This window comes from Chiroxiphia lanceolata, chromosome 6 (genome assembly GCF_009829145.1).
Source record: "Chiroxiphia lanceolata isolate bChiLan1 chromosome 6, bChiLan1.pri, whole genome shotgun sequence".
Classification (NCBI taxonomy): domain Eukaryota; kingdom Metazoa; phylum Chordata; class Aves; order Passeriformes; family Pipridae; genus Chiroxiphia; species Chiroxiphia lanceolata.
Window position 1 is genome coordinate 27,969,394 of NC_045642.1, and position 24,421 is coordinate 27,993,814.

Genomic DNA, 24,421 nt, shown 5'->3' on the forward strand with positions numbered 1-24,421 from the left:
AAAGGGCTATGACTTTATCCCCAGCTTGATTTGATACTGTCTTGATTGACAGCCAAATGTATTCTTTATTTTAAGTTTTCAGTTGGTATTAGTTAAAACATGTACTGACATATATCCATGGAATAGTTTAAAAAATAAGACAGCAAACCTTTAGCATTTTTCACACTGTAGCCTGATATTCTGACTGTGACAATCTCCAGCCACCTAGCTAGGGACAGGATTTGAGCTACTGCCTCTGCATCCTCACTGAAAACAAAAACAGAAATCAGATTTTAGTTTAACACTCACAAGAATCACCCGAACTTTAAAAACAGAAGACACAATTAGATCCAAACACAAACTCAGTATTTGCTGGGCTTTACTGGCTTTGCACATTTTGAGCAAACGGCACAAAAGGCTAAATACTAAATCTAGGTACTTTCTCATTTGATATCAACTCCAAAAAACAGCCAGTCAAAAAATGCCTTTTTTTAAAAATAAAAAATTGACTGCCAAAAGAAGTATATTTGGCTGAATAATCAATAAGGAGATATGCAGTCTTTTATACAGATTAGGAAGCTCAAACCAAGTTTTCCATCCAAAAATCTGAAACTCAACCAGTCCCAAAATAATTTTTATTTTTTTAATTAAAAGTTATGCAATCTGGTATTTCACCTGTTTATTTTTTGAGCCTGCAATGGAACAATAGGAATCACAGTATTGCACAGAGATTTGCAAAGTGGACAGAGATACTCTCCATTCTCCAAGTCAAATATCTGTTCAACGTGCAAACGCTGTCGAAAGTTCAGCTGCATTGCTTCGAAGTATCTGCAACATTGAAAAGGAAATTACTAGGAAGTGGAATGGTTCAAATGAGACATGAAAACAAATGTTCAAAGTGTTATTATACAGTAAACACTTACTCAAGAGAAAAAAACAAGTCTCTTGTTGGATGTGAAAATAATAAAATCTTTGAGCACATAGATGAACTTGGGCAAAAATGCATGGAAAAACGATGGCAAGTTTCTCTTGCCTATACAATCCTTTTAAATTTCATTAACATCTTACAGAGAAGCTGTCCTTACATTTTCTACTTTTTCCTCTTATCTTCAACACAATGAAATGTTGTATCTAATATCTCTCATATGCAACTCATTACAGTAAATTTGAAACAGGAATTGCACATATTGTTATTTAATTTTAGGAAAAAATACTGGTAACAATTCATGAATAATTTATCAGCTACTCTGCAACGACTGAGTCTCATTTCAAGACAATGAAACTGTAGCCTTCCTATAACAGGAAGAGAATTTATATTACGATATCGCATTTCAACTATTTTAAACTCAATAGGAAACCAAGAAATAACTATGATCTTTTTACAGGTTTCGTTATAATTCTGCCCCTTCACTGGATGCAGTAAGCCTTCAAATTTCATTAATGTCTCAGAGGTATTATTACAAACAAAAAGATCCAGCGTTTAAATCTTCTTGTCTGAATACATGCAACTAAATTCGGTCCTAATTTTCCGACTGGCTGTGTAGCAACTGAGAGACAGATATGAAATAATCTAACTTGTGCACAAAGGTAATACAAGATTTTTTTTTTTGCTTGAAATCATACATCTTAAGGGAATAAAATAAAATCCCATTTAGGTAATAAGAGAAAATGTGTATGCAGGGACATCTGCAGAAGTTCTAATAAACACAGATTATTTAGAAATGTATTTTGTTACAATCAATAAAATTATACATTTATTTTCCTCACACTCAATCAACTATGTTTTTGCAAGCAACTACCCTTCCTTATACATCACAACTACAAGGATATTCCATTCATTTGAACTTGGACTGTTTTAGAGGGTTGGCAGTATTTTTAGGCTGCACATAGAGAGGTATGGCAGGCATCGCTGGGAGCAACATTAGTAAGTTAGAATGTCTGTTATGTAATAAATAAAAGACTATACTCAAACCTTCTGTGCCATCCCGCATGAGAAGAGCCTGTTGTCCATTTTAATCCCATTAACCCATACAGCAAGTCATCTTTTCTTAAAAAGAGCAAGGGAACTGAGCTCCAGTGTTGCACTACTTAGATCTATGCAGATGTAGATGGATCTGCCAAGAGCAGATGTATTATACTCAAGGAACATACTTCTGTATCATTTTAAGTGTGTGCACCTATTTATTCTGTAACGATGTTTTATTGTAAAAAAACTATATGTACACACATATAGAAAAGTAAATGATAAGCACTAGAAATTTAGTAAGATTTTTTGAAGTAAAATGGCACAAGTACAAACAACAAACCTCAAGAGATTGTTTATAATACACAATAATAAAGAGTAGCTGTCATGACCCAACTCTCTATCTGTTGACAATTCACCAGGATTACTTCTATTATTATTTCACACTATTTATCTTGTTTAGACCTTTGTGGAGTCAAATACAGGATGACTCTATTCTGCAAGCTAGGGAACTCAGTCTTTTAATATTGAGGTTGCATTCTAATCCAACACACTTGATCTAAATTGTGGGTCCCCCAACCTATAGAAATCTAGTAAAGTTTACAGCCATTGTATCAATTCTTTGTCCTTATCTCTTATTAAGGGCTTGTTCACCCAAATGGGAGGGGTTGCGAAAAAGTATTGGTAGATTTAACCACTCATTCTATTCTAAATGCAAGAATCCCATCTAAAGACCCACTGGAATAACTCAGCTTCATCCTTTAAGTATTGACCTGGTGACAGACCTTCAAAGTACTGTTACTCTTGAATGCTCACCTGTAGGAAGATTCCTACTGGTTCACACTGGACTGCTAAAAGTAAATTCACTAGATATGGTTTCTTATTCTTGACCAGTTTTACACCATTGGTTTTATTTGCATAAATTAGTAATCCTTAGAGGTTCTTCTTTGGGTCATAAAGGGCCTTAAAAACTTTTGATGATGATTTTCTTCACCATGTCAAAGCATCTCTTATGCCATATTTCATTTTCAGATGAGCACAAATAGTTGTGATTCCTTAATTAAATATCCACTTACTGTACTGTGTTTTCAGTGTGCACTTAGATGATCTGGAAAATAGATTAAGTAAAAGCCATTAAAAGGCTGCAAATACACATCCTTACTTCTGCCAGCAGGCTGCGTGCATCACATGACCACAGCTTCCTGTGTGTGTCCCACAAGGTAAGTCAGGGTGCATGAAGAGAGGATCTAGTGTATCTAGAAAGACACGGCAGAAGGAAATTATTAAAAGAACAGTAACATAACTTCCCATCAGTAGGATGAGAAAGGAACAAGAATATACACAGAACATGAACCTTTTTATTTTCCTACAGTTGGCACAGTCACATTAAAACTTCATTTGGCTAACTTTTCCAGATCAAAAATCCAGCAAAGCAATCACAAGACAGAACCCACTCGAACTACTGAAGGCTTCCCACTAATTATGAAGAAAGAGACAACAAAATTCAAAAGCAACAGCCAACTGGTTGAACAGCAAAAAGGGCTCTTCCCTCTCCAGGTACTGTTTCAACTTTTTTTATCCTATTCCGGACTGCATTTCTCTCTTTTTAAAATTAAAAGCCGACAGCACTGGGTCTTGAAATTTTATTTATTTTTTTTTGGTTAAAAAGAGAGGAAAAATGCAAAAAAGACAGTGAGTACTTAAATTTCCCTTACACCTCTATTTATTTTCTTCTTTCCCTTAAGTAACTGACCAAAAGTTCTATCATGTTTAATCAACTGCTACTTACAAAGAAATTGTGGTTGGTCTTTGTGTTCCCTGCTACCAACATGCTACTGTGCAAATCTAACTCTTGTGTTTGTATAATTTTCTTGTATTCATTTTTTTTTCATTCATCAGATGATATCAATCCTTGCTTACACTTTGCTACTTTTTTATATTGTTGCTTTTATTATTTCCTAGACATGGGAGGAAAAAAAAAAACCAAACGGAAACAAACACCCAAACCCTTTTTGGGCTGCCATACTGGCCTGTGATAATGTTCATTTATTTCCTCCATATTGGGAAAATTTGCTGTTGTACTTAAATAAACACAAACTGTGAACAGTCCTGGATTTTTTCCAGGGCAACTACTCCTACCAAATCTACATGTTCGATTAAATCTTCTTGTGAGATTGAAGCACTTCCTGATTTCCCCCAGCAACAAATCTAAACCTTCATACACTTCTCATTTAAGTTTTAAAGCATGGATTTTAGAACAGTTTAAAAATTTTCACATTCTTTTCCTTAAGTAGAGTAAACCATTCAGCAGTCTGACCAAACATATGAGTTTAATTGGTTCAAAGGGTATGAGCTCTAGGTACAGTACTGCTTGTAGTCTTAAAAAGAAAAATCACATACCTCCTGAGAGTTCAAGAATTCTGCTCCTATTCTGAGTTAAGGCAGTTGATTTCTGGACACAGGCAGATAACACCATGGCAGCACTTTCCAACTTTACTTCTTGCTCCTCCTGACAAAGAATACAGGTCAAGACCTCTTTCTCAGCAACAGATGGACCTCGTTTGGGACCCAAAGCAATTTTGGAGTAATCAATTGCTGAAGACACGCTGTAAGATCATAAGTGACACAGATAGAAAATAATCAGGTGGCTTTTTCTACATAAACTTAATTCTTCCAGGCATCTAACAAGGTCATACACTCCTAATATTTCTGGTTTTATACCACATTGCTTTACAAAACCAAATGATGACCAAGTAATGAAGAAACTTCTCAGTCCTCACTAAAATGCACTATTCTTTAAAAATAGAAAGTGGAAGCCAGCTAAGATAAAGTAACACAGTGAAATGGATTCAGACAGCAGGAAATTCAAGAAGCTATATTCAATGTAGATTGGATTAAATATATTTCAATCTTACAGACACATTAAAATTGTTTTCCATTCTTGAAGAAAACATATTGAAAATGAATGCCACTACCTTAAAACAATGCTTCATGACACAGTAAGCTTCCATATATTTTTTAAATATTCCCTATTCCAAAGTTCAACAATGACTTATAGAAGACAATTTATTAAAGACCAAAGCATATGGAAGTGATCTGTGCTTTTCTTTCAGCAGCTATCTCTATTTTCCAGTTTTGTGAAGCCCCAATTACACAAAAATTGTGAGCTGTATTACATATACTCTATTGTTGAAGTATCTCTAGAACAGGAGCAATCCATATCAACAAAATTATAACCAACAGAAACCAAACATCTTCAGTATGAAATAAGATTTTAAAACCTAACAAACAGAAATATCAGTGATTTGAGCTACAAGAAGCATGTATTCTTCTTGAAACTTAAGCTTAAGACACATTGGCTTTCAGATTCTTTCCAAATAAAACACTTCAATTTTCATATAAAGTTGACAGTCACCTCCAAGATTACAGTGGTGTCAGTTCAGCAGGTTTCCAATGATACTTTTTTAAATGTTAATCAATATAAGCATCCATCATTTCAAGAACTGATTTTTTTTATAGTTTATCTTATGTTGTCTATAAAGTGATCCACTGTTCTTACATCAGCACACATGTGCTAGTTTATATATAATTCTTTAACAGAAGAAGACTTAAAAGTAAATAGAGACACAAGTTTGTTGACTGCAATGACACAATCTGTCCCCTGAACCTACTTATGAACTTTACGGAGCATAACGAGTTTATGTAGCAGGTAATGAACTCCTCCCACCAGAACTCTGGATGTCTTTTTTCTCACCTTTCTTCCTCCATAATAGCATCTTCTTTCCCCTGAGCCTCCAGTGTGTTTTCATACAGGAGCTTATGGGTTTCAATGAAATTCCTCTGAAGTGCAGACATCTGGGCCATTATCTTCTGACGGTGCAACCTTGCTGCTTCTGCCTTTCTCTTCCGCTCAGCTTTCTCTTTATCCTGAGTGCTCTGTGTCTTACAATAAGAGAATAAAGAAATCACAGGCAACTGAGAACATCAAAAAATGAGAAGACTCTTTCCTCAACTATAGGTATTCTAACGACTGACATCAAATTCCTTAACTGACAATGTTTTACTGCTATTTGAAAAATAAACAAAACTCAAATCTTTAAATGGGACTAGGTTAATGAACCTAGCCAGAAGACTGTACTTTCGTGGTCCACAAAAGGTCACCAGTAAAATTCCTAGCCCAAAGACAAGATCAATAATACCTGAGCCATTTTAATTAAGTAATTGTCTGTTCTTAAGAAATTTTAGTGAGGTGAGCATCACAAGCCTTCTCCAGTATTCTGTTATTCTCCCCATAAGCGAAACCCGTACTGAATATTCAGTATCTTCCTTACAAAACTGAAGAAAATTTTATCTTGAGCTATCAATGACACAACAAATGTAGCAGCTTTTTATGTATCTGTGTATTGTATTTTCACTATTCTTTATGGTACATTGGAAAACTATTCTTCGTCCAGTATTTACTCATCTATCATGTTTTCAAAAACTATAAACAAGGTATTTCTATGCTTTAGAAATGTAGAATTCAAAAAGCAGGCAGACTTAATTAAAACATATAGAATCTAACTCCTCCTATTCTATTATTTAAGGGACAAATTGAACATTATAAACATTGCTTCCATTGACAACACCATTACTTTTTGAGAAAATCAAACAACAACAAATTGCTCCATAAGCAGTGGAACAGTAAGACACTAATTTCTTACTGACTTTTGTATTTTGTTTGACACCTTACCAGATACTATATGACACCTACCTCACAAAAGAAACACAGTATATGCTGTGGTAAGTTTAGAGCTATGCATGCAATGACCAGCCAAGAGATTGTTTGGCAGCAAGCTGTCGCCAAACAAAATGTGTAAGAGCAAACTAGCCGGTCTTTGCATACTGTCTAAGGGTAATTAGATTCTCTTCTGTTCAACTGCCAACTTGAAAATGGGACTGTAGTAATCTTTGAAATCTCCATTTCGTTGTGTCACTTGACCACTGGATTAAAAAGTTATTTTGAGAGAAGTGCAAAGAGACAGAATAAATACTTAAGCCTCATGTCTTTACACAATCAGGCAAAGCAGATTAACCTCTTGACAGGGCACGTAAATTACAAGACATCACTTTAAGTGGATTTGTATTTCTAATTACTGTACAATGACAATATAATAGAAAAGGTGGTCAGATCATAAAGACAAGAAATGGCAAGATGAACACAAATTACTTCCTTCACCCCCCTCAGATGTTTCACTTAATTTGGAAGTACAACCAAACCCAGACATTAGCTGCTGATAATTCCATGAAACATGTTTAGCACAAACTTCATTTATTAAAAATATTATTATTGGAACTAAAATCTTATTTGTAGACAAGATATCAGAAATCAATTTTAAAAATTCGCATTTTAGGCAACAATGAATTTAGTCTCATTATTGAAAATAGCCATTCAAAACATTAAATACAAGGCTTCCACTGAACTTTTATTTTTATTATTACCTCATCACCTTTTGTAGCTTCTGAGGCTGATGCAGCTGCTACTGTTGTTAAACTAGATTTTTCCCTCAGTCTTTTCACCATGTCAAACATCTAAAAATAGAGACTTAGATGTTAAAAATAAAATGCAACTTGGCTCTTACTACAGTATAGATTAATACAATTACAATAATGCAATATATAAGCACTGGAACAGCTTGCCCAGAGAAGCTGTGGATGCCCCATCCCTGGAAGTGTTCTTGGCCAGGGTGGATGGGGCCCTGGGCAACCTGGTCTCATGGAAGGTGTCCCTACCCATGGCAGGAGGGTTGGAGCTAAATAATTTTTAAAAGTCCCTTTCTAAGCAAAGATTAGCTCTTGAAATTAGCAGAGCAAGTACAGTGACTTCTAAGTGTTAACACAGTATTTAAGAAGCCATCTGGTCTGGAGGAAAAAAATGTTGCAAAACATTAAACTTTGAGAAATCATTGCAGCTGTAAACACCGGATTGGATGTGGGAATCCTAACAGCTTTCATAACAGCTTTCTTCATGACTGAAATCAGATCATACTTATCTCTCCCTTGTGTACCTGCAGTATCCAATTGACTGTGTCCTTCTGTGCCTCTAACTGAGGAACTCTCTTCAATTTTTCCAGAAGCATTAATACATTCACAGCATTTAAGGCTGAACTTCCCATTCCTTTAAAAGTGAAAAATAGAAAAGGGACTTCATGTATTTACAGCCATGGACATGCCTTAAAGTATTGCTAATTATATAACACACATACATGAACACAACCTGTCTAGTTACTTTTCTTGTTTAATTTCATCTGTTTATTTCATTTATATAAAGTATAATCTATCCCCTTGTAGATCAGTAATTTCTGCTTTAGAAAATCTTTGCTTAATAATTTCTGCTTAAAAAAAGAATTGCTTTTCACTTCCAAGGGAAGCAATAAAGCTCTTGTAGCTTACCTAAGTTTGCTAACAGCTTAGCTTGCAAAAGTTTATTTCCATCCCACAAACTCTTATTATTACAGGAATTATTTCCTTCCTTACAACTTGGTGACTAGCTTATAGCATTCTAGGCCCTTCTCTAACACAAGAATGCTTTAAAATTGAGACCATTCCCTTCAACAAGATTTCTACTGCAGCACATTATACAAGAAATTAATTCGCACATTTTTAGTAGGGAGACAAACACATTATAAAACCAATTTTTTTTTGTTAAATCACTTCTCTGTAAGAGCCTTCTTACAAAAATACTGATTATTTTTGTATCCTTTACGTATAAATGGGATTTTGGTTTTTCCAGTTACGCAAATCTAAAGGTGGTAAAGCATTCTCTAGCACCTAATTAATGTGAATTTATGCCTATAGTTGACATAAAGCTTCTTAAATGGAAATACATTCCATCTAAGATGGACTTAAGATGACACTTCTCTTTGCTCAACAATAAGAAAAAATTTAAAAATAACGTGAAATTAGAGTATTTTTCAAACTCACATTTCAAATACAACATTTTTATAACTAACTAAAGGCACTTCAGTAGTTTTATTCACATAGGAGGTATTTAAAACACACATAGATGTGATGTTTAGGAACATGGTTTAGTGATGCATTTGGCAGTGGTGGGTTAACAGTTGGATTTAATCATCTTAACGGTCTTTTCCAATCTAAACAATTCTTATCTCTGTTGCACCTCACAAGTAACAATTATGTTTAGTTTGATAATGGATTTTTTTTATTTGTTCTTACACAGTGAAGCAGAAACTCTAAATAAAATGAGAGATTATTTAGAAAATGCAGATTCCAACACCCACTCACTAGTCTTAAGTGTAAGATTAGGAACTGCTTAGTAAGGATTTGAAAAACAAAAAAGCACAGTCCACAGCCACTAAGTTTCTGTTTCTATTATCAATCACTACAATAGTAAAAGAGTAACTTGCAGGTAATTCAATACTGGTACAGCTCAGGAGTACAAAAGATGGAGACAGTTTACTTAAATCCACTGCCATTTTTCAAGGATTTCTTAGTTTCCATTTCAATGGTGTTCTTGTGAAGGGAAAACCATTTTCAGTTATGTAACACTAATATTACTTTCAATTTCTTTCCCACAAAGAGAAACACATATCCTCTTCAATATACCTGACAACTGGGAACAAAGGAAGCTAGTCCAAACCTGGTTACTTGATTATTTTTAAAAAAATATTTTATCAGGTTTTAATATAAAGCAAAAAGTAAAATCTTTCTGACTCAAATCACTGATTAATTTCTTCTAGTTTATTTATTTTAGGAAATAAAACATACGTGTTGCTTTGTGATAAAAATCAAAGGATACTTCTTCCTCTGGAGACTTCTGTAACTGCTGCTTCTCCTCTAGTAACCCTAAAGAAAGGAGATGGAGCACCTGAAAAAAAGAGAAAAATACCAAGTGTCATCCAATGTTAGAGATAAGAAAAACTGGCGTATGTAATAAGAGCGTTTAATATAGTTCTGTACAATATACTGATTATATCCATGATAAAACACATGAAAAAGTGCAGAGATCATACATGGTAAGTGAAATAAAAATGCACAATATAAATTTACTGTGTATTAGTTGCACTACAACTAATAAACTTGCACACTCTTCACATTAGTAAAATGTAAAGCTTGTCTTTTTGCTGATATAAATCTATATTTGGTTAATTCCATAATCCAAAAATTAGCAGGTAAGGCAAAGCAATTAAACAATCCATGCACTCTAATGAACAAAACCTATTATTTCATGTAATCTGTAAATTCAGGTCTATATATAATTCTATAAATATTAAAAAAACAACTTTCAAAAACAAACCAACCAACCAACCACCCAAAAAAACCCCTTTCAACAGTGTCAGTAATTCCTTTTTTTAAAGCATAAAGTCACTGTGGTAAAATGAAATACTTACAAAAATTACTTTATTCCATGATTGAGGCCCTAAAGACATTTATGTGCTTACAAAATGAAGCAACTCCAATTTCTTTAAGATTATCAAAGGGTGACTTAATTGCACATGAAGTTTCAAGACAAAGATGAGGTAAGTAGGATTACGCATTGAAACGGCTTCAGTGATCAGGCAACAAAGGTAGGAAAGAAAAATAGAAAATTGGAGAATATTTCCTATTTAATATTATTGTGTACTGTGTTTTTATTTTACAATGGAGATAGATAATTAGAAATATTTTCTTCATCAGTAAGATTTATAAAAGCAGGTTTGGGAACAAAAACTAAATCCTTATCATTCAAAGTTACCTTTACATATTTTAATCTTATCATAAGCAGTTAACATGGTCAGTACAGGAATGGCCATAGCAAGATGACTAAGGCTGACCATACCATTTGAATCATAGCCTCAGTCCACAAGTGGGTTTCCAGTTCCACTGCCCTCTGAAGAAGTGTCCGCAGGATGTGCATCATAACATCACAGTTCAGAATCCTCACCACGTTGCTGAAGGCAGGACTGAAGTCTGGAGGAGGAGGTGGTGGCAGTGCTAGAAAACAGAGATGTGCAAATATATCACTGAGCTGGCATTCCACCCAAGACTGCAGGTGAAAAGTAGAGAGCACAAAAATACTACTTTCAGTGAAGAAAAACTGGACTTTTGAATTAATAAAACCACGACAAACACAATTGTTCACCTAAGACAGCTCTCATCTTTAGCAAAGCTAAGTACTTATATAAACCACAACTAAGTACTTACATAAACCAAAATTAAGTTCTTACATAAACCACAGGCAAGCTAAGCTAAACAATCGATCACAAGTACTTAGTTGTATCTGTAAATGCAAATCTTTAATACTTTGCATTGTCTTATGATTTATGTATCATTATTAAACATATAGTTTGTGTTTTGCATCAGATATAAAGTCTTCAAGTCGTTAAACAAAAGTGAGCAGTAGAGCTTCCAAAGTCTCATACTAGTGTCACATGTATGGAGCTCTAAATTCTTTCTTCTACAGGGGAATTCTGATCATTTCTAGCTATGCACATTTTCTGAGCTAATACTGAAACTGTGTGATGTGGTAGCTTCTCCTAGAAGCTACCTGGAATCTCAGCATTTACTAACAGAAGCTTATTTAATGCCACAGTCTTTTCCTACCTGGAAGCACTGACTTAAGTCTTCTTTTGGCACCCGGATGCCTATTTTCAGAAAACCTTTGTGAATGCAATGTCTCTAACTATCAATCTTTGACAATTTAGACTGAATGAATTTTAACAAGTTACTGACAAAGACAACACAGTCACTTAAGAGAATATGCAGGAAGTGCTTGCAACAGAACATGTAGCCTCAGGGGAACACACATCAAATGTAAACAGTTATCCTTTTATTTTGGAACTGCACTACCCAATTATATGAATGTGAGTTTCTGACCATTACATCTAAGTAACTGCATTTTTTAAAAGTTCTACAAAACCAATACCCCTGATAATGTCTTAGAGTTGCCAAAGTGAAAGGGGAAGGCAGGAATTCTGAAGGTGCTGCTGAAAATGCATCAACTGTATAAATAAAACAGTGGAGGAAGAAACCAAAAGTCATTCAAACCCCTTTTCCCCCTCTCATTTTCAGCTGTAATAATCCTCTGAGTTACTTACAACTGAAAGAAACAAATTTTTTTCCAAAATGAATGTGATTTCCAATTCAACTGTGCCCCTCCTAAATGACAATGCCAATGTATTCTTTTTCAGTTCCACAGTTTTTCAACAGAAAGGAACCTCAAGCAAATAAAATTCATAAGAATTAATTTTAACCATCTTAGGAATGAAATGCTATAGTGCCTGTGATTGTACACAAAAATCAAAATACACTTTAGAGTAGGAAGTAAAGATTAAGATATTCAACTGAAAGGGCAACCTGGGAAGAAAAAATAGTTACATCTGTTGCAACTCACAAAAGCAGGTGATAGTTGATTTTATTGAATTGTTCGTTGTACTTATTTGTTCAGCTCACCAAGTCTTCCTCAAGACAACTCAATTAATGCTTGTGACTTGAATGGGTAAAAGTAGACTCGAAAGGGAAATAATATTTGTGTTACAATAGAAACACGGGGGTTTATTGTTTTATGTATTCATAGTTTATAAAAAAAATTATTTATTAAACTTTAAAGTCTCATTCTTGTATTACAGAATGGATATGAGCACTAGTTCCTGCAACAACCTAATCTACATGGCATTATTATTTCTCAACATTGAGCTAAAGAAAATACTCACTAAAAAAAAAAAATCTAGAAACTTTTGCCTCTTTGTTACTTCACCATAAAAACTCTGAGCTGTGCATGGGTTTGTCAGTGGGTACTACAACCTGTTTTTTTGTCTATATGGAAATTAAACCAAAAATTTCTAAACTCCTATTTTTGTCTTAGATAAGTAAAAATGATAAAAGAAATGTCAGGTGCTAATTAATTACAATTACTACAAATAACAACAAATCTAATATGAACTCAACTATCCGCAATTAAGTCACAAGACATCTCCAAAAGCTCATTATACACATACAAGTACATACACTACCAAATTATCACATTTTTTGAGTCATGAGTTTCAAATTTTTACCTTCATCCCTGTTTTCTTGTTTTCTTCTTTTCTTTTGTGTATGCTCAGCCTACAAAAAAAGCAGTGTTGTTGTATCAGCACCTCTACAGAAGTACGCAATGAAAGCATGAGAAATCCTACACTAGAAATCTGGCAAGATATACAGTGAATACCTGGTTGTCTAACTAGAATTTTGTCTGAAATCTGTTTAACAACATTGCATTTTGCATTGAAATTTGTAGTAGAGATAAATAATTGGACACATTTGCTTCTTCAATAAGAGTTACAACAGCAAAGTTTGGGGTTTCCTAGTACAAAGATAATTCTTATCATATTTTGTTCTTAGCATATCGAGTTAACAGAGTTAATATAGGAGTCACCATAGGGGAAACACTAATGCAAACCAAATACCAATTGTAAACAAAACACTAATGCAAACCATTGTCAATTTGTATTGACAATCTTAACTTCATTAAACATTTAAAGTTCGCAGCATATACTCTTTACTGAATCAGTTCCTTTACATTCCATTGCTTCCTTTGATACAATAAAATTCTTTAGACATTGATAAGTGTATGCTATTTTTTAACCTTTGAGAGTGAATCTTACACTGCTTACCTTGCTGTGCTGGGTCTTGGTATAGTGATAAAAGAACATATTGAATTCCTTCAAGCACTCATCTTTCAGTTCGTAAACTCCATGGCCAGAGACACCTGGTTTCCTTACAGAGAAATATTTCATGACATACAAATTAGTAATGTATGTTCAGCACATCTTTAAATGTAAACAAACCAGTAATACAACTTATTTTCTAACGCAAGTGCAATAGTGATGGTTACTTCATTGACTTACAAAAAGCGGGGAGTGAGTACATTTATCAGTCCTTAATTTTCAAGACTGTTTACTAGTGTTAATTCCTAGAGCAGCAAACCCTTTCTAGTCTATACATCATCTAAAGTACACGATACAGCCGCTGAAAATTCTTTTAAACTTTATGGCTTAGAATTTCAGACACTGGATGTTATTGTATAAAATTCACTCCTTTCTTTAACCAAACTACAAAACCAGTAATACAAACAGCTACTTTCCAGTGAGATTTTTTAAACCATCCATATAATTCTCAAAGTAAAATGCCTAGGTACATCTATAGTTGTTCTTAACTAAACATAAAAAAGCAAGTCATACGAAATTTAAAATAAAGTATACTAAAATAATTAAAACAAGATAATTTTCTTACAAAAATAGCAGACATTTGAACTAGTTTTTCTCAACTACTACAATTGATTGTTCTATATTTGCACGCACATATATATGCACATGTATATAAAATTAACTTCCACCTGAAAATAATGGAAAGTTAGCAACTAAGTAACATTTAAACCAATTATTAGATGGCAATTGTCAAGGGTACAATGAGAGTTGTTAATGTTCCTAGCCATCTTTGGAAAAAACAACAACAACCAAAAACCAAAACCCTTTTGAACATTCTAGGACATGAGACTACTAAACTCCTGAGACTCCTCAAACTGAATTTGAGGGAAAAGGGTGGCAAAAGGAGAGAAGCAGCAGTATCTTAGGATAATCCATACACTTTTCTTTCCTATGCACACTTGCAAACATATACTTCAAGACAGCAAAATATTAGCTGAACAGAGACTGTACAGTTCAGTTTGTTTAACCCACATAATCTAAGAGCTCTTACTTCACATACAAGCTACTTATGAAACAACATTAAGAACTTACTTAAATGTAGCCACTTTATCAATTACATTCTCCAAGCCAGTTTCATTGTTCTCCTGGTAAAAAATTTAGTTTGGAATAAGTATATAAATATCTTCAGTATTACGCTATGTGTAATAAAAATAGGCAAACAGGTTTAGATAATTCCCTAATTCATGAATTAATATATTTTGCCTGCTGTTAATCAGAAAGCAGAAATTCATAATTGACAAGTTCCAAGGAAGTATCAAAAATGGATAATATTTTCAGTTAATCATGTAAAACTTTATTAATAATTGAGTTGATCTCTAGAAACAGGGCAGTGCTCACCCAAACTCAATGGAGGGAAAAATGGAGGTTCAGTTATTTTAAAACTGTGAATGTGGATATTATGATAATATTCCATGGTATTTAATTTACAATAAAACTGTAGCTTTTTTGCATTGACTGCCAGCCCTGAAAACTTGCACAGACTATAAAATCTAACCCACATCTCTCTGCTTTGCTTGCATTTTCAGCAATTGGGATAGAACGACCGGGAAATCTGTGTTTTCAAATAGACTTGTACAACACCTGACTTTGAATTGATCTGCACAGGTTTAAATAATCAAAATTATAGGATCAAATTTACTGATGGTACACAGGGCTGAATGGAACTCAGCCGCATGGTCCTATAGGGCCAACACAGAAAGTTTCAAAACTTTTCTTTTTGAATCCAAGAGAACTAGTAGGACAAGAGGGCATGGTCTTAAGCTCTGCCAGGGAAGGTTTAGGTTGAATATTAGGAAAAAAATTTTTACAGAGAGAGTAATCAGACACTGGAATGGGCTGCCCAGGGAAGTAGTGGATTCACCGTCCCTGGAGGTTTTTAAGACGAGACTGGATGTTGCACTTAGTGCCATGGTCTGGTAACCACAGCAGTGTTGGATCAAGGGTTGGACTTGATGATCTCAGAGGTCTTTTCCAACCCGGTTGATTCTATGATTCTATGAACTATATCCGAATATTCTAAAAAATTCCACCTCTTAATCAAAAACCATAAGGCCCATATAAGCCTTTCCAGAATCCATCCACACTTGAAATTATGACATTTACCATCAGTAACGTGTGTAAGTCACTTTGTCATGTTATTTTGTAATTCTGAAACCAACATTTAAGCTTTTAATCAGAAATAAAATGCCTCCATATTAAGATAAAGTTAAAGAAGAAAGACAAACCAAGAAAAAGTAAATGAAGGGAAAAAGTAAATAAATCAGGACTCACATTTTCAGGCAAAGACTTAGTAATTGCACTGTGAGCCATTGGTTCAATACATAACAGATGGATGATCTCTCTCATTATAACATCTTCTTTTGTCACATTGCTGATTCCAGGAACATATCTTTCCCCTGTAAAAGTGAATCAAAAGGAGAATGGCAAATATAACAGGTATAAAGCAAATCTGAATTTTCTGCAGCGATAATGCTATTGCTGGCACGTTTCAGTATTTCCATTTGTCAGAAACCTGTCCCAACTGTATGAGAGTAAAAAAGCCCAGCTTCCTAACAAAATGGGCCAAGATGGACTTTCTCTTCATATTCTACTTTAATGTCAATTATGATGTTATTTAACAACCTTTTTCACTATGCAACCCCTATTGTTTCCAGTTGACAAATATTTGTGTTACTGAATCATATATTTAAAATAGGTACTCTCCAGTATAGTCTTCATACCATCTATGTTAAAGAAAGTCATCAAGCTGATTTCGTCAAATTAATAATCTATTACTACAACGAGAGAACTGAAACTTACCCACAACATAGATGAGAATCTGTAGCATCTCTTCTATTAAAATGTTATATTGTTTGATTAAATCCTACAAGAGTTAGAGAAATCAGTTTAAAAAAAAAAAAACATAAAACTTCAGGAAAATCCGTCAAATGACACTGAGCTCAGCCTTCAGATCTACTAATTCAGTGAAGCAACGTACTGTAAGAAGAAACTTCCAACAAGCTGGAAAAAGTGTCTGCACTTGTAGAGGAGATTTTACTCAGCAACTGAAGTGCAAGATTCACAGGCAGGAAAAGAAACAACAGCTAAAAAAGTACCCCAAATGAAGGGTTATATTAAAGTTCAAGCCTCAAGAAGTAGCTTAACAACCCAAGAAACTTCCAGCCAAAATAAAAGCACGTAACATAGCCTAAGAGACATGGAAATTTTATAGTGAAGTTATTTACATGGATTTTGGTAGACGCTCTATGAAATAAAGGTCAAAGGGAGCAAAACCTGTTTGCTAATTTTGAGTAAGCCTCTACAAATTCCAAATACAAAATCATTTGTCCAACCACTAGCTCTGGTGTTTACTGAGTTCTAGTGTGGTCATAAAAATGCAGCTATCAACAGCAGTTAGTTTGTCTTAGTAATGTTTTGTATACTCAAAGCTGACAAACTACCAACCAGGAAAACTTGCTACTTACCTGATCTTTGGTGGGTTTGATCTTTTTGAAAGCATCAGCAAGCTCGTATCTCTGCAGCATCAACAGGAGGAACTGGTTTGGATCCATAAGAGATGCACCTATCTATCAAAAAAACCAAACTAATAAGAACATCAGTTACTATTACAGTTATTCAGTCATTAAAAAAAATTGCCTTTCACCAAGACAAAAAATTTAAAATCATACAAATTTAATTAATATAAATTTTAAAAATTACATTTTTTTTAAATTCCCTGAAAGTTTTAAAAGACAAGAAAGCAACGATTCAAAACATTATACCTGGAGCATGATGATGTCTTTATCATACATCTCTTCTCTGCATTTAACATCTTGATAATAGAATACCTGAGAAACAGGAAAACAAAATTTAAGTAGAGATATAAAGTAACGTACTATCAAATATGCACCAGTTAATCTCTGAGGCTTTTTTAAACTGTACCACATCATTATTGAGAAAAGGAAAGTCCATATTTCTTTCAAAATAAATGTGTACTTTGACGAAAGTGCTAAATGGTTTTTCACCTATGCAGAGAAAGTCTGTGCCATACTTCATACCCCATTCCAAAAGAACATAATTCTAATGGCTGCTACTGATTAAAGTAGAAAGATCCTCCTTCTCCTCAGTTCTCAGAAAGACAATTCTACAGGGTGCTACCAATATTTACTTTGATTTCACCAAAGGGTCCCACGCAAAATCAGCAGAGAATTTCTGCCATCAAAGGAACAAACAAAAAAACCAAGTCAAGCCAAAGCAGGTAAATGCAAGGCTAGACTCTTCCTTTTATGTTTAGTTTTGCAATAGAAGTCCCAAATATTAGAAAATGTTTGTATGTCCAGCTATATGGCTCTCAAAACTATAATACTGAAATAGTTTAGCATTTGCATGTAATAATTTCCATACACAAGAGAAACTTCTAACAACAGTACTAACAGTACTTATGCAGTGATTATGAGATCTGAAAGTACCTTACAAGCAGACACTGGTCACATCACTACTGTTTCAAAGAGTAAGAAACAGTCATAACAGAGATGAAAATACTTATCTAAGGGAGGGTCCAAGGAGGCAAGCCATTACTGAAGCTGGAAATAAAACCAAGTAATCTAAATTCCCACCTAGAAACCTTTGTATTTAGTGTAGGAGTGACCCCTGTGACCCCTCTCTGCACTGGATAAAACCACCCCTGGGAGCATGACTGAGAAACCTTTGCATACACCTTAGGACCAACTTGCCACTGAATATGGTAAGGGAGTACCTGGCTTATCAGAGAGAGTCCATTCCTTCTCCACATCTCTGCAGCAACCTGAGCCACCAAGACAAGACATCGCAAAGGATATTCTACTAGCAGCTCCACTTGAAATTCTTCCTAGAATTTAAAAACGAAAAAAATAGAAAAAAGAAAAAATCAACTAACAATAAGTCTGTTCATGATTTCAGAAAGGTAAGTTCTAGTGAACAAAGACATATTGACAGCTGCAAAATAACTTCATGTGAGCCATGAAGGTTACAGGATATAATTTTAAGCTTTTTCTTCCCAGAGCATAAATCACAAGAAGCATTTGAGGGGGAAAAAAAAAAAAAAATCTTACAGGAGAAACAAACTCATGCAATCTTGAGATGGCTCCCGTCTTGCTTAATCGTACATGAAGACCTACAAAAACCAACAGGAAGAAAAATTAGAAAATAAATCAAAATCAGTGAAGGTTCTCCTCTAAAAGTTAGCTAAATCATCTACATCTCAGAGAATTACAGAAAAAAGTCAGTTTATTTAGGAGACTTCACAGTTTCCTTTTTTTTTTTAAGATAGAAGATCTACATTATCACAACAGTTCTCACCAGTCCATTGAGCAAATTAATTAACACCATTTAAACTGAGTTCTAAATAGTATTAGCAAAATTTTATTTCACATTTAAATCACATGTCAGTAGTAAATGAATTTCAAGACTACAAGGTTTAACAGATGGTATCTTGATATCAAATGATGTGATAAAGAATCTACAGCTTAATAGCATATGATTTCATTTGTTTTCTACAGAAAGCGGTGATCACCCACTGCTGTGGTCCTTTGTATTGTGACTGGAAATCTGTCCTAGCATGGTGCAAACATATGTCTTTTAGGAGGAGCATTTTAACAGTCCTAAGACACACATGACTGGAAAATAAATTTCAGATACAGTAATAATGAACATTCATTTAGACAAAGCAAGTAGAAATAGAAACAGAACCACATAAATTCAAATAATCCAGAGAAAACTGATGATCTCATTAAAAAGGGAAAATTTTCCTTCTTGTCTTCTCTCTCTCTTGTTTAAAAAAAAAACCATCTTCCAGCCTCCATGGTAAATATTTTTTTCAGAAAAACTTTCCCGCAGTGGGACACATGAAGAACACATTTGCCTTATCACAAGAATGTCAGAAAGTCAGAGAGCAACTCATCTGTGAAACACTGAATCCAAATGCCTTTTGGAGTAAAGAAATACAGATGGTTGATAAACACAATTTAAAGAGCAATCAAAATACACCACCTACCAGCAAGAGTCCTAGACAGTGGCAAATGTATGCTGACAGGATCTGCAGACACTCTGTAAGGTCTGCTCTCCAGGGTATGGCCACATAAGTGAAACACTGTCTTTTCCCGAGAGCGACCATTTGTGCTGCACCTCATCACAGCTTTATGGCATTCTCTGTAGGCCCTGAGCAACAGCTCTTCCTAGAATTTCAAGTAAATGCATACGTTATATTTAAAAATCATGCAGTCCATCCTTTCTCTCTTTGTCACACTGTAGATTAATTCTCTCAGACTCATTTTTTTGTGAAAACCATATTGAACAATAGTGAGCTATTTAAAAAAGCTGCTATTTAAAAAGCCCTGAGGAATATTCACAGAAGGCACGCTCGTAAGAATCCCAGGAAACTGATACACTTACATCACAGGCACACCACTCCTGGAACATCAAAAGAATGTTCTTGAGCTGCATCTGTATAGCAATAGCTGCTTCCCAGTCAGGGTCCACCTCAATGTGCTGACCAATCTGTCTTTTTATCTCCTCCATTCCCTGAAATGGAGATTCCACAAAATACTCAAGCTAAATCAGTGATCACAGGCCTAAAACAACACAAAATCCCACAAGTAAATGGTAAAATCCAAGTTGTTTGGATGCATGTAGCTAAAACTGGTATTATTTCTGTAAAGTAAACAACTTTTTCACCCACCGAAGACAGGGACTGAAGAATTTGCCACCGTAATTGCATGTTTATATCCACAATATTGTTATGGACAAAAAGAGGAACAAACAGAAGAGCTGTAATACTTCTATAATAGCATATTAGAAAGAAATTATTTAAATGCATTGTACCTGCATGCAAGTTAGAATCCTTAGGAAAGAAACAAATCCTTCCAAAAAACGCTCCCTCAGGCGGTCTGTCCATAACGTAGGCTTGCTGACTAAGACATACCTGTCCCCAAAGAAAACATTATCATCCTTAAGCCCAGACTTCTCTTCTGCTTATGCTAGTATTTCAAGTGTTTTTTGGTTTAATACAATCAACCGCATTGTCACATTTACATCACCCTCCCCACCTCAAACTACTCAGAAAACTTTCACCAAATACTAGAGTTGCTAGTAGTTTGGTGTGACTCCATAATTTGAAATTAACAGGTTTTTTAAATTGCAAGGTATTTGAGGTGGCTTGCTTTTACATTAGTCAATTTATTAGACTAATTTGGTACCTGTATGAGTAGAAAATCCTATGCAGATAAGAATTATACAGCTTTCTCAGAATGACAATGAATAGGAGCCGAATTTCCCATACTTAGATATATTTTATTTATTAATGTGTTATATGCAATTGTATCAGTGAAAATCAAAATATGTCTTTATAGAATAAAATTTTGGTATTTTAAGTTTTCACTGAAAAAAACCCCCATTAAAATTTCATGTGTGTTTTTGAGGGATTTGGTTTGGGGTTTGGTTTTAAAGCAGTTTTATCATCAGTTTCTGAATTGAAACACCTCATCCTACTACCAGTTTTCTTAGAATTGCACTAGCTTCTCAGCTTTACACTTACCTGAGGTCATATATTACTGCATATACCCGATTCAGTTTGTCCTGACTGTAGCCTTGGAAGTTGAACTTGTCATTTTTGTCTAGGTACTCTGGAAGCACTTCTAGGAGTGTCTCTGTAATGGTGGTGATTACATTTTGCTCTTCAATAAGATGTCGGGCCTGCGAGAAGAAAATGAAAATTTTTTCTTCCTACTATTTTGTTGAAGAGAATTGGCAAAATACTTTTTCCTTTGAATTCAGTCTTTCTGATTAGAAATTATTTTAAGCATTTGCAAAGAGTCCAAGATAAAAAAACCTCAGTATTTATTATGTAGGAATATAGCTGCTATCGACTTTGTATGTTTGTTCAACTCTGACAGCAACTATATATAATGGATATGTTTTCTTTCCTTGAAAGATCATGTAGGAAAGAACTTTTACATTAGTATTTCAGGCAAGAAACACATAACCTTTAAAACCTACAGGTATATTTCCACACACACAGAGGATTTAACATATTTCACCCCCACAAAAAGACATTTAACCATTTTCTACCCCCTTTCCCCGTTTTTAAGGTTACATAAGAAGGTAAATGTCAATAGTAAATAAATACAGAGAGTTAATGCAGACTTGGATGTGCCTAAAACTTATACTTATTTGCATTCCCTCTACATTCTGTAATGAATTTTCATATCATCTCAAGCTCCTGCTTTCATACCGGCCTGTAACAAATCTCAAAATCATTCATATTCAAACTCAGTAATGCATAAAGACTCTCTGCCAAGAACAACAGTCTGCAAAGGTGGTACTGCTAGCAATTCCCAAACTTGTTTTGCATTTCTTGCAGAGACAGGCTGTACATACCAGAGTGGGTACAGTGAACATCTGAACTGAGAGTGCTGTCACAGAGAGAACTCTGTCGTGATCATCACTAATGTATTCCTTTTGCAATGCCTTGTAATACTAGAAAAAGATAATATTAGGGACATTAAACGAATGTTAATAAAAATGCTTACTTTTTTATTTACAAGAATTACATCTCAGTGTCCTTCTTCCTACCTAAGAGAAGCAGTTCAGACTACAGAAACAGTACAATCTTCTCAATGCACCAAAGCAATTCAGTATAGGTCCCACTGTCTTAATACTGAAGATAAGCACAAATTCAACTGATTTGTCAGATTGGAACCAAAATTTATTTTCTCCTACAACCAATATTCCCCAAGAAAAGATATTTAACATCTGAAAAAAAAATCCATATAGACATTAACTTATTATAAAACAAATCTCCCTCCTGCAGTGAGCTGCATGGATAGTTATTCAACAGCTGTCTATAAAAGAGTCTTTGTTTGCTTTGTTTCAGTCCAGAGAAAACCATAACATGTCAATAGTCCTTATCAGAACTAAAAGGTCTCACCTTAAAAGAAAAAACACTTTTTCTTACATTTTGTATATTTATAAACTATTGTATCTAATTTTCAAAAAGAGAGGCCAGTTTCAGTTCCAGTTCACCTGCCGTGTCAAAAAATACATGGAATACTAACAGCATTCAAATAGTATATATACCTACATGATTCTAAGGAACAAACCAGTGACATGGGAATTAATTAACTGCATTCTATGAAGGCTGAGCTAGTTATTAAAGCTCTGCTTGTTGAAAATTCATTATTTATAATGAAACAATTTTCAGTTTGGGGAGAAATTTTACAAAGCTAGTACAAATTCATAGTATAAAAACCAAATAACCATTTACCTTCACAAATTCCACAGCAAAAAGTTTTTTGTATTCCATTTCCATGAAAAAACTACTGAAGATAAGCTCATGGAGAACCTTCCTTGCCCCTGCAAAAAGCCAATACAGTGCACGTCACTTTGTCATACTAAAATGCAGCTTTTTGTGGAAAAAAGGAACCAATTACTAAACTATAATTAAAAATCATTACAAGTCTTGAAATGGTTACAAAGTATATGAGGAAAGTTATTATTTTTTTCTGTTTTTCACATTTATCAGTACGCATTTAAAACACTGAGTAAGCACCAAGTTACTCAAAGGTTGTATCTTGTGAAAAGATTTTTCAAAATACAAAAAGCAGTAAAAATTGAGGGGGCAAATATATAGCCCAAATATCAATTAGCTCAGCTGTAAAAATAAAGGCTGTATAAAAACCATAATATAAAAACTATGAAGAAATGTAATTCTACCTGCTTAGCACTTACTTTTATCCATTTGTTACATACACGTGAAAAATTAATTTGCCTCTTCAGTTTAGAGAAACATGGATACACAAACCTTTATGAAGTTTTGCATCCCATAGCATCAACTTGCTTATAAAGCATGGCTTTTCAGATCCAGCTTCTTCTTTGAGACATATTTGACAAAAGATCTGGCGAAAGTCACCTATAGGGAGAAAACTATTCATTTGGACAAGAATGGCTTGATAATTAAATTATATGGCCCAAGAAAACGAGAACTACAGAATTCTGTTCTTTAAAAGAAGAAAAAAAGAAGGCACTTCACTATGAATTATTTTTAACAATGTTTTTTCTCAATGAATATACTCCCACATACCCTTTCCTTTACTAATTTCTTCCAAATATTCTTATCTGATTAATTAATAAATCCTGTGATGCATAAGAGTATTTTAAAATTAAAATCGTTTAGACAGCTTTGCAAAGCAGATCCATAAGAAGAATTCACTATGTCTGCACAGAAATGCACAGGCTAGGCAAGTCTAGGCTGGTCCCTGCCTTGGGCCTTGAAAGTCAGTCTTTTGTAGAAATTCAGAAATTATTTTACATTTTCTTGCACCTATCACTAAATAGAGTACTTGTTGAAGCGGTTTTGGGGATCAACATTTGCAGTCACCTGTGTGTTATTAACATTCAGAAATGAAGCCTTATATTACTAATTTGAAAAGGAAAAGTGTCATGAATCAAGTTCCTGACAACCTGGAAATAAACATTATAAAATGTTTCCTGATCCATATTCTACCACATCCATATTCTATCCTGTTTTCCAGCAAAAATGGGAAAAGAACAGGAACTACCAGATCACAAAAAAGTTCCAGCTGAGTACAGAACCTGAGGCTCTTAAAGCCTCTATAGATATAATCCCGAACAACAAGAACAGGAATGCTTGAATTTTAAGAGTACTTAAAAACTCTCTTAAAAACATACTGAAGTGTCCATTGACCTACAACAATTTCCTAACCCTAAATGCTACACTCAACAT

General features: G+C 34.3%; 1 protein-coding gene across 4 annotated transcripts in view; it reads right to left on the reverse strand.

Annotated features, from left to right (window-relative positions):
• Positions 1–24,421, reverse strand: part of UBR1 (ubiquitin protein ligase E3 component n-recognin 1) — a 64,265-nt gene that overhangs the window by 17,714 nt on the left and 22,130 nt on the right. For 2 of the 4 annotated variants that reach the window (XM_032689765.1, XM_032689764.1), the window contains exons 9-33: positions 23,480–23,587; positions 22,943–23,031; positions 22,057–22,155; positions 21,215–21,372; positions 20,503–20,602; positions 20,074–20,202; positions 19,676–19,856; positions 18,735–18,796; positions 18,401–18,511; positions 17,427–17,492; positions 17,130–17,231; positions 16,465–16,528; positions 15,937–16,061; positions 14,698–14,750; positions 13,573–13,675; positions 12,976–13,024; positions 10,761–10,915; positions 9,710–9,809; positions 7,990–8,099; positions 7,424–7,513; positions 5,697–5,878; positions 4,343–4,548; positions 3,105–3,198; positions 655–807; positions 149–246 (exon numbers count right to left, since the gene is read on the reverse strand). In XM_032689765.1, coding sequence (XP_032545656.1) covers positions 149–246; positions 655–807; positions 3,105–3,198; positions 4,343–4,548; positions 5,697–5,878; positions 7,424–7,513; positions 7,990–8,099; positions 9,710–9,809; positions 10,761–10,915; positions 12,976–13,024; positions 13,573–13,675; positions 14,698–14,750; positions 15,937–16,061; positions 16,465–16,528; positions 17,130–17,231; positions 17,427–17,492; positions 18,401–18,511; positions 18,735–18,796; positions 19,676–19,856; positions 20,074–20,202; positions 20,503–20,602; positions 21,215–21,372; positions 22,057–22,155; positions 22,943–23,031; positions 23,480–23,587 — 2,787 coding nt within the window. Of the gene's footprint in view, positions 1–148; positions 247–654; positions 808–3,104; positions 3,199–4,342; positions 4,549–5,696; positions 5,885–7,423; positions 7,514–7,989; positions 8,100–9,709; positions 9,810–10,760; positions 10,916–12,975; positions 13,025–13,572; positions 13,676–14,697; positions 14,751–15,936; positions 16,062–16,464; positions 16,529–17,129; positions 17,232–17,426; positions 17,493–18,400; positions 18,512–18,734; positions 18,797–19,675; positions 19,857–20,073; positions 20,203–20,502; positions 20,603–21,214; positions 21,373–22,056; positions 22,156–22,942; positions 23,032–23,479; positions 23,588–24,421 lie in introns of all 4 variants that reach the window. The other 2 variants (XM_032689763.1, XM_032689762.1) reach the window with 1 other exon arrangement.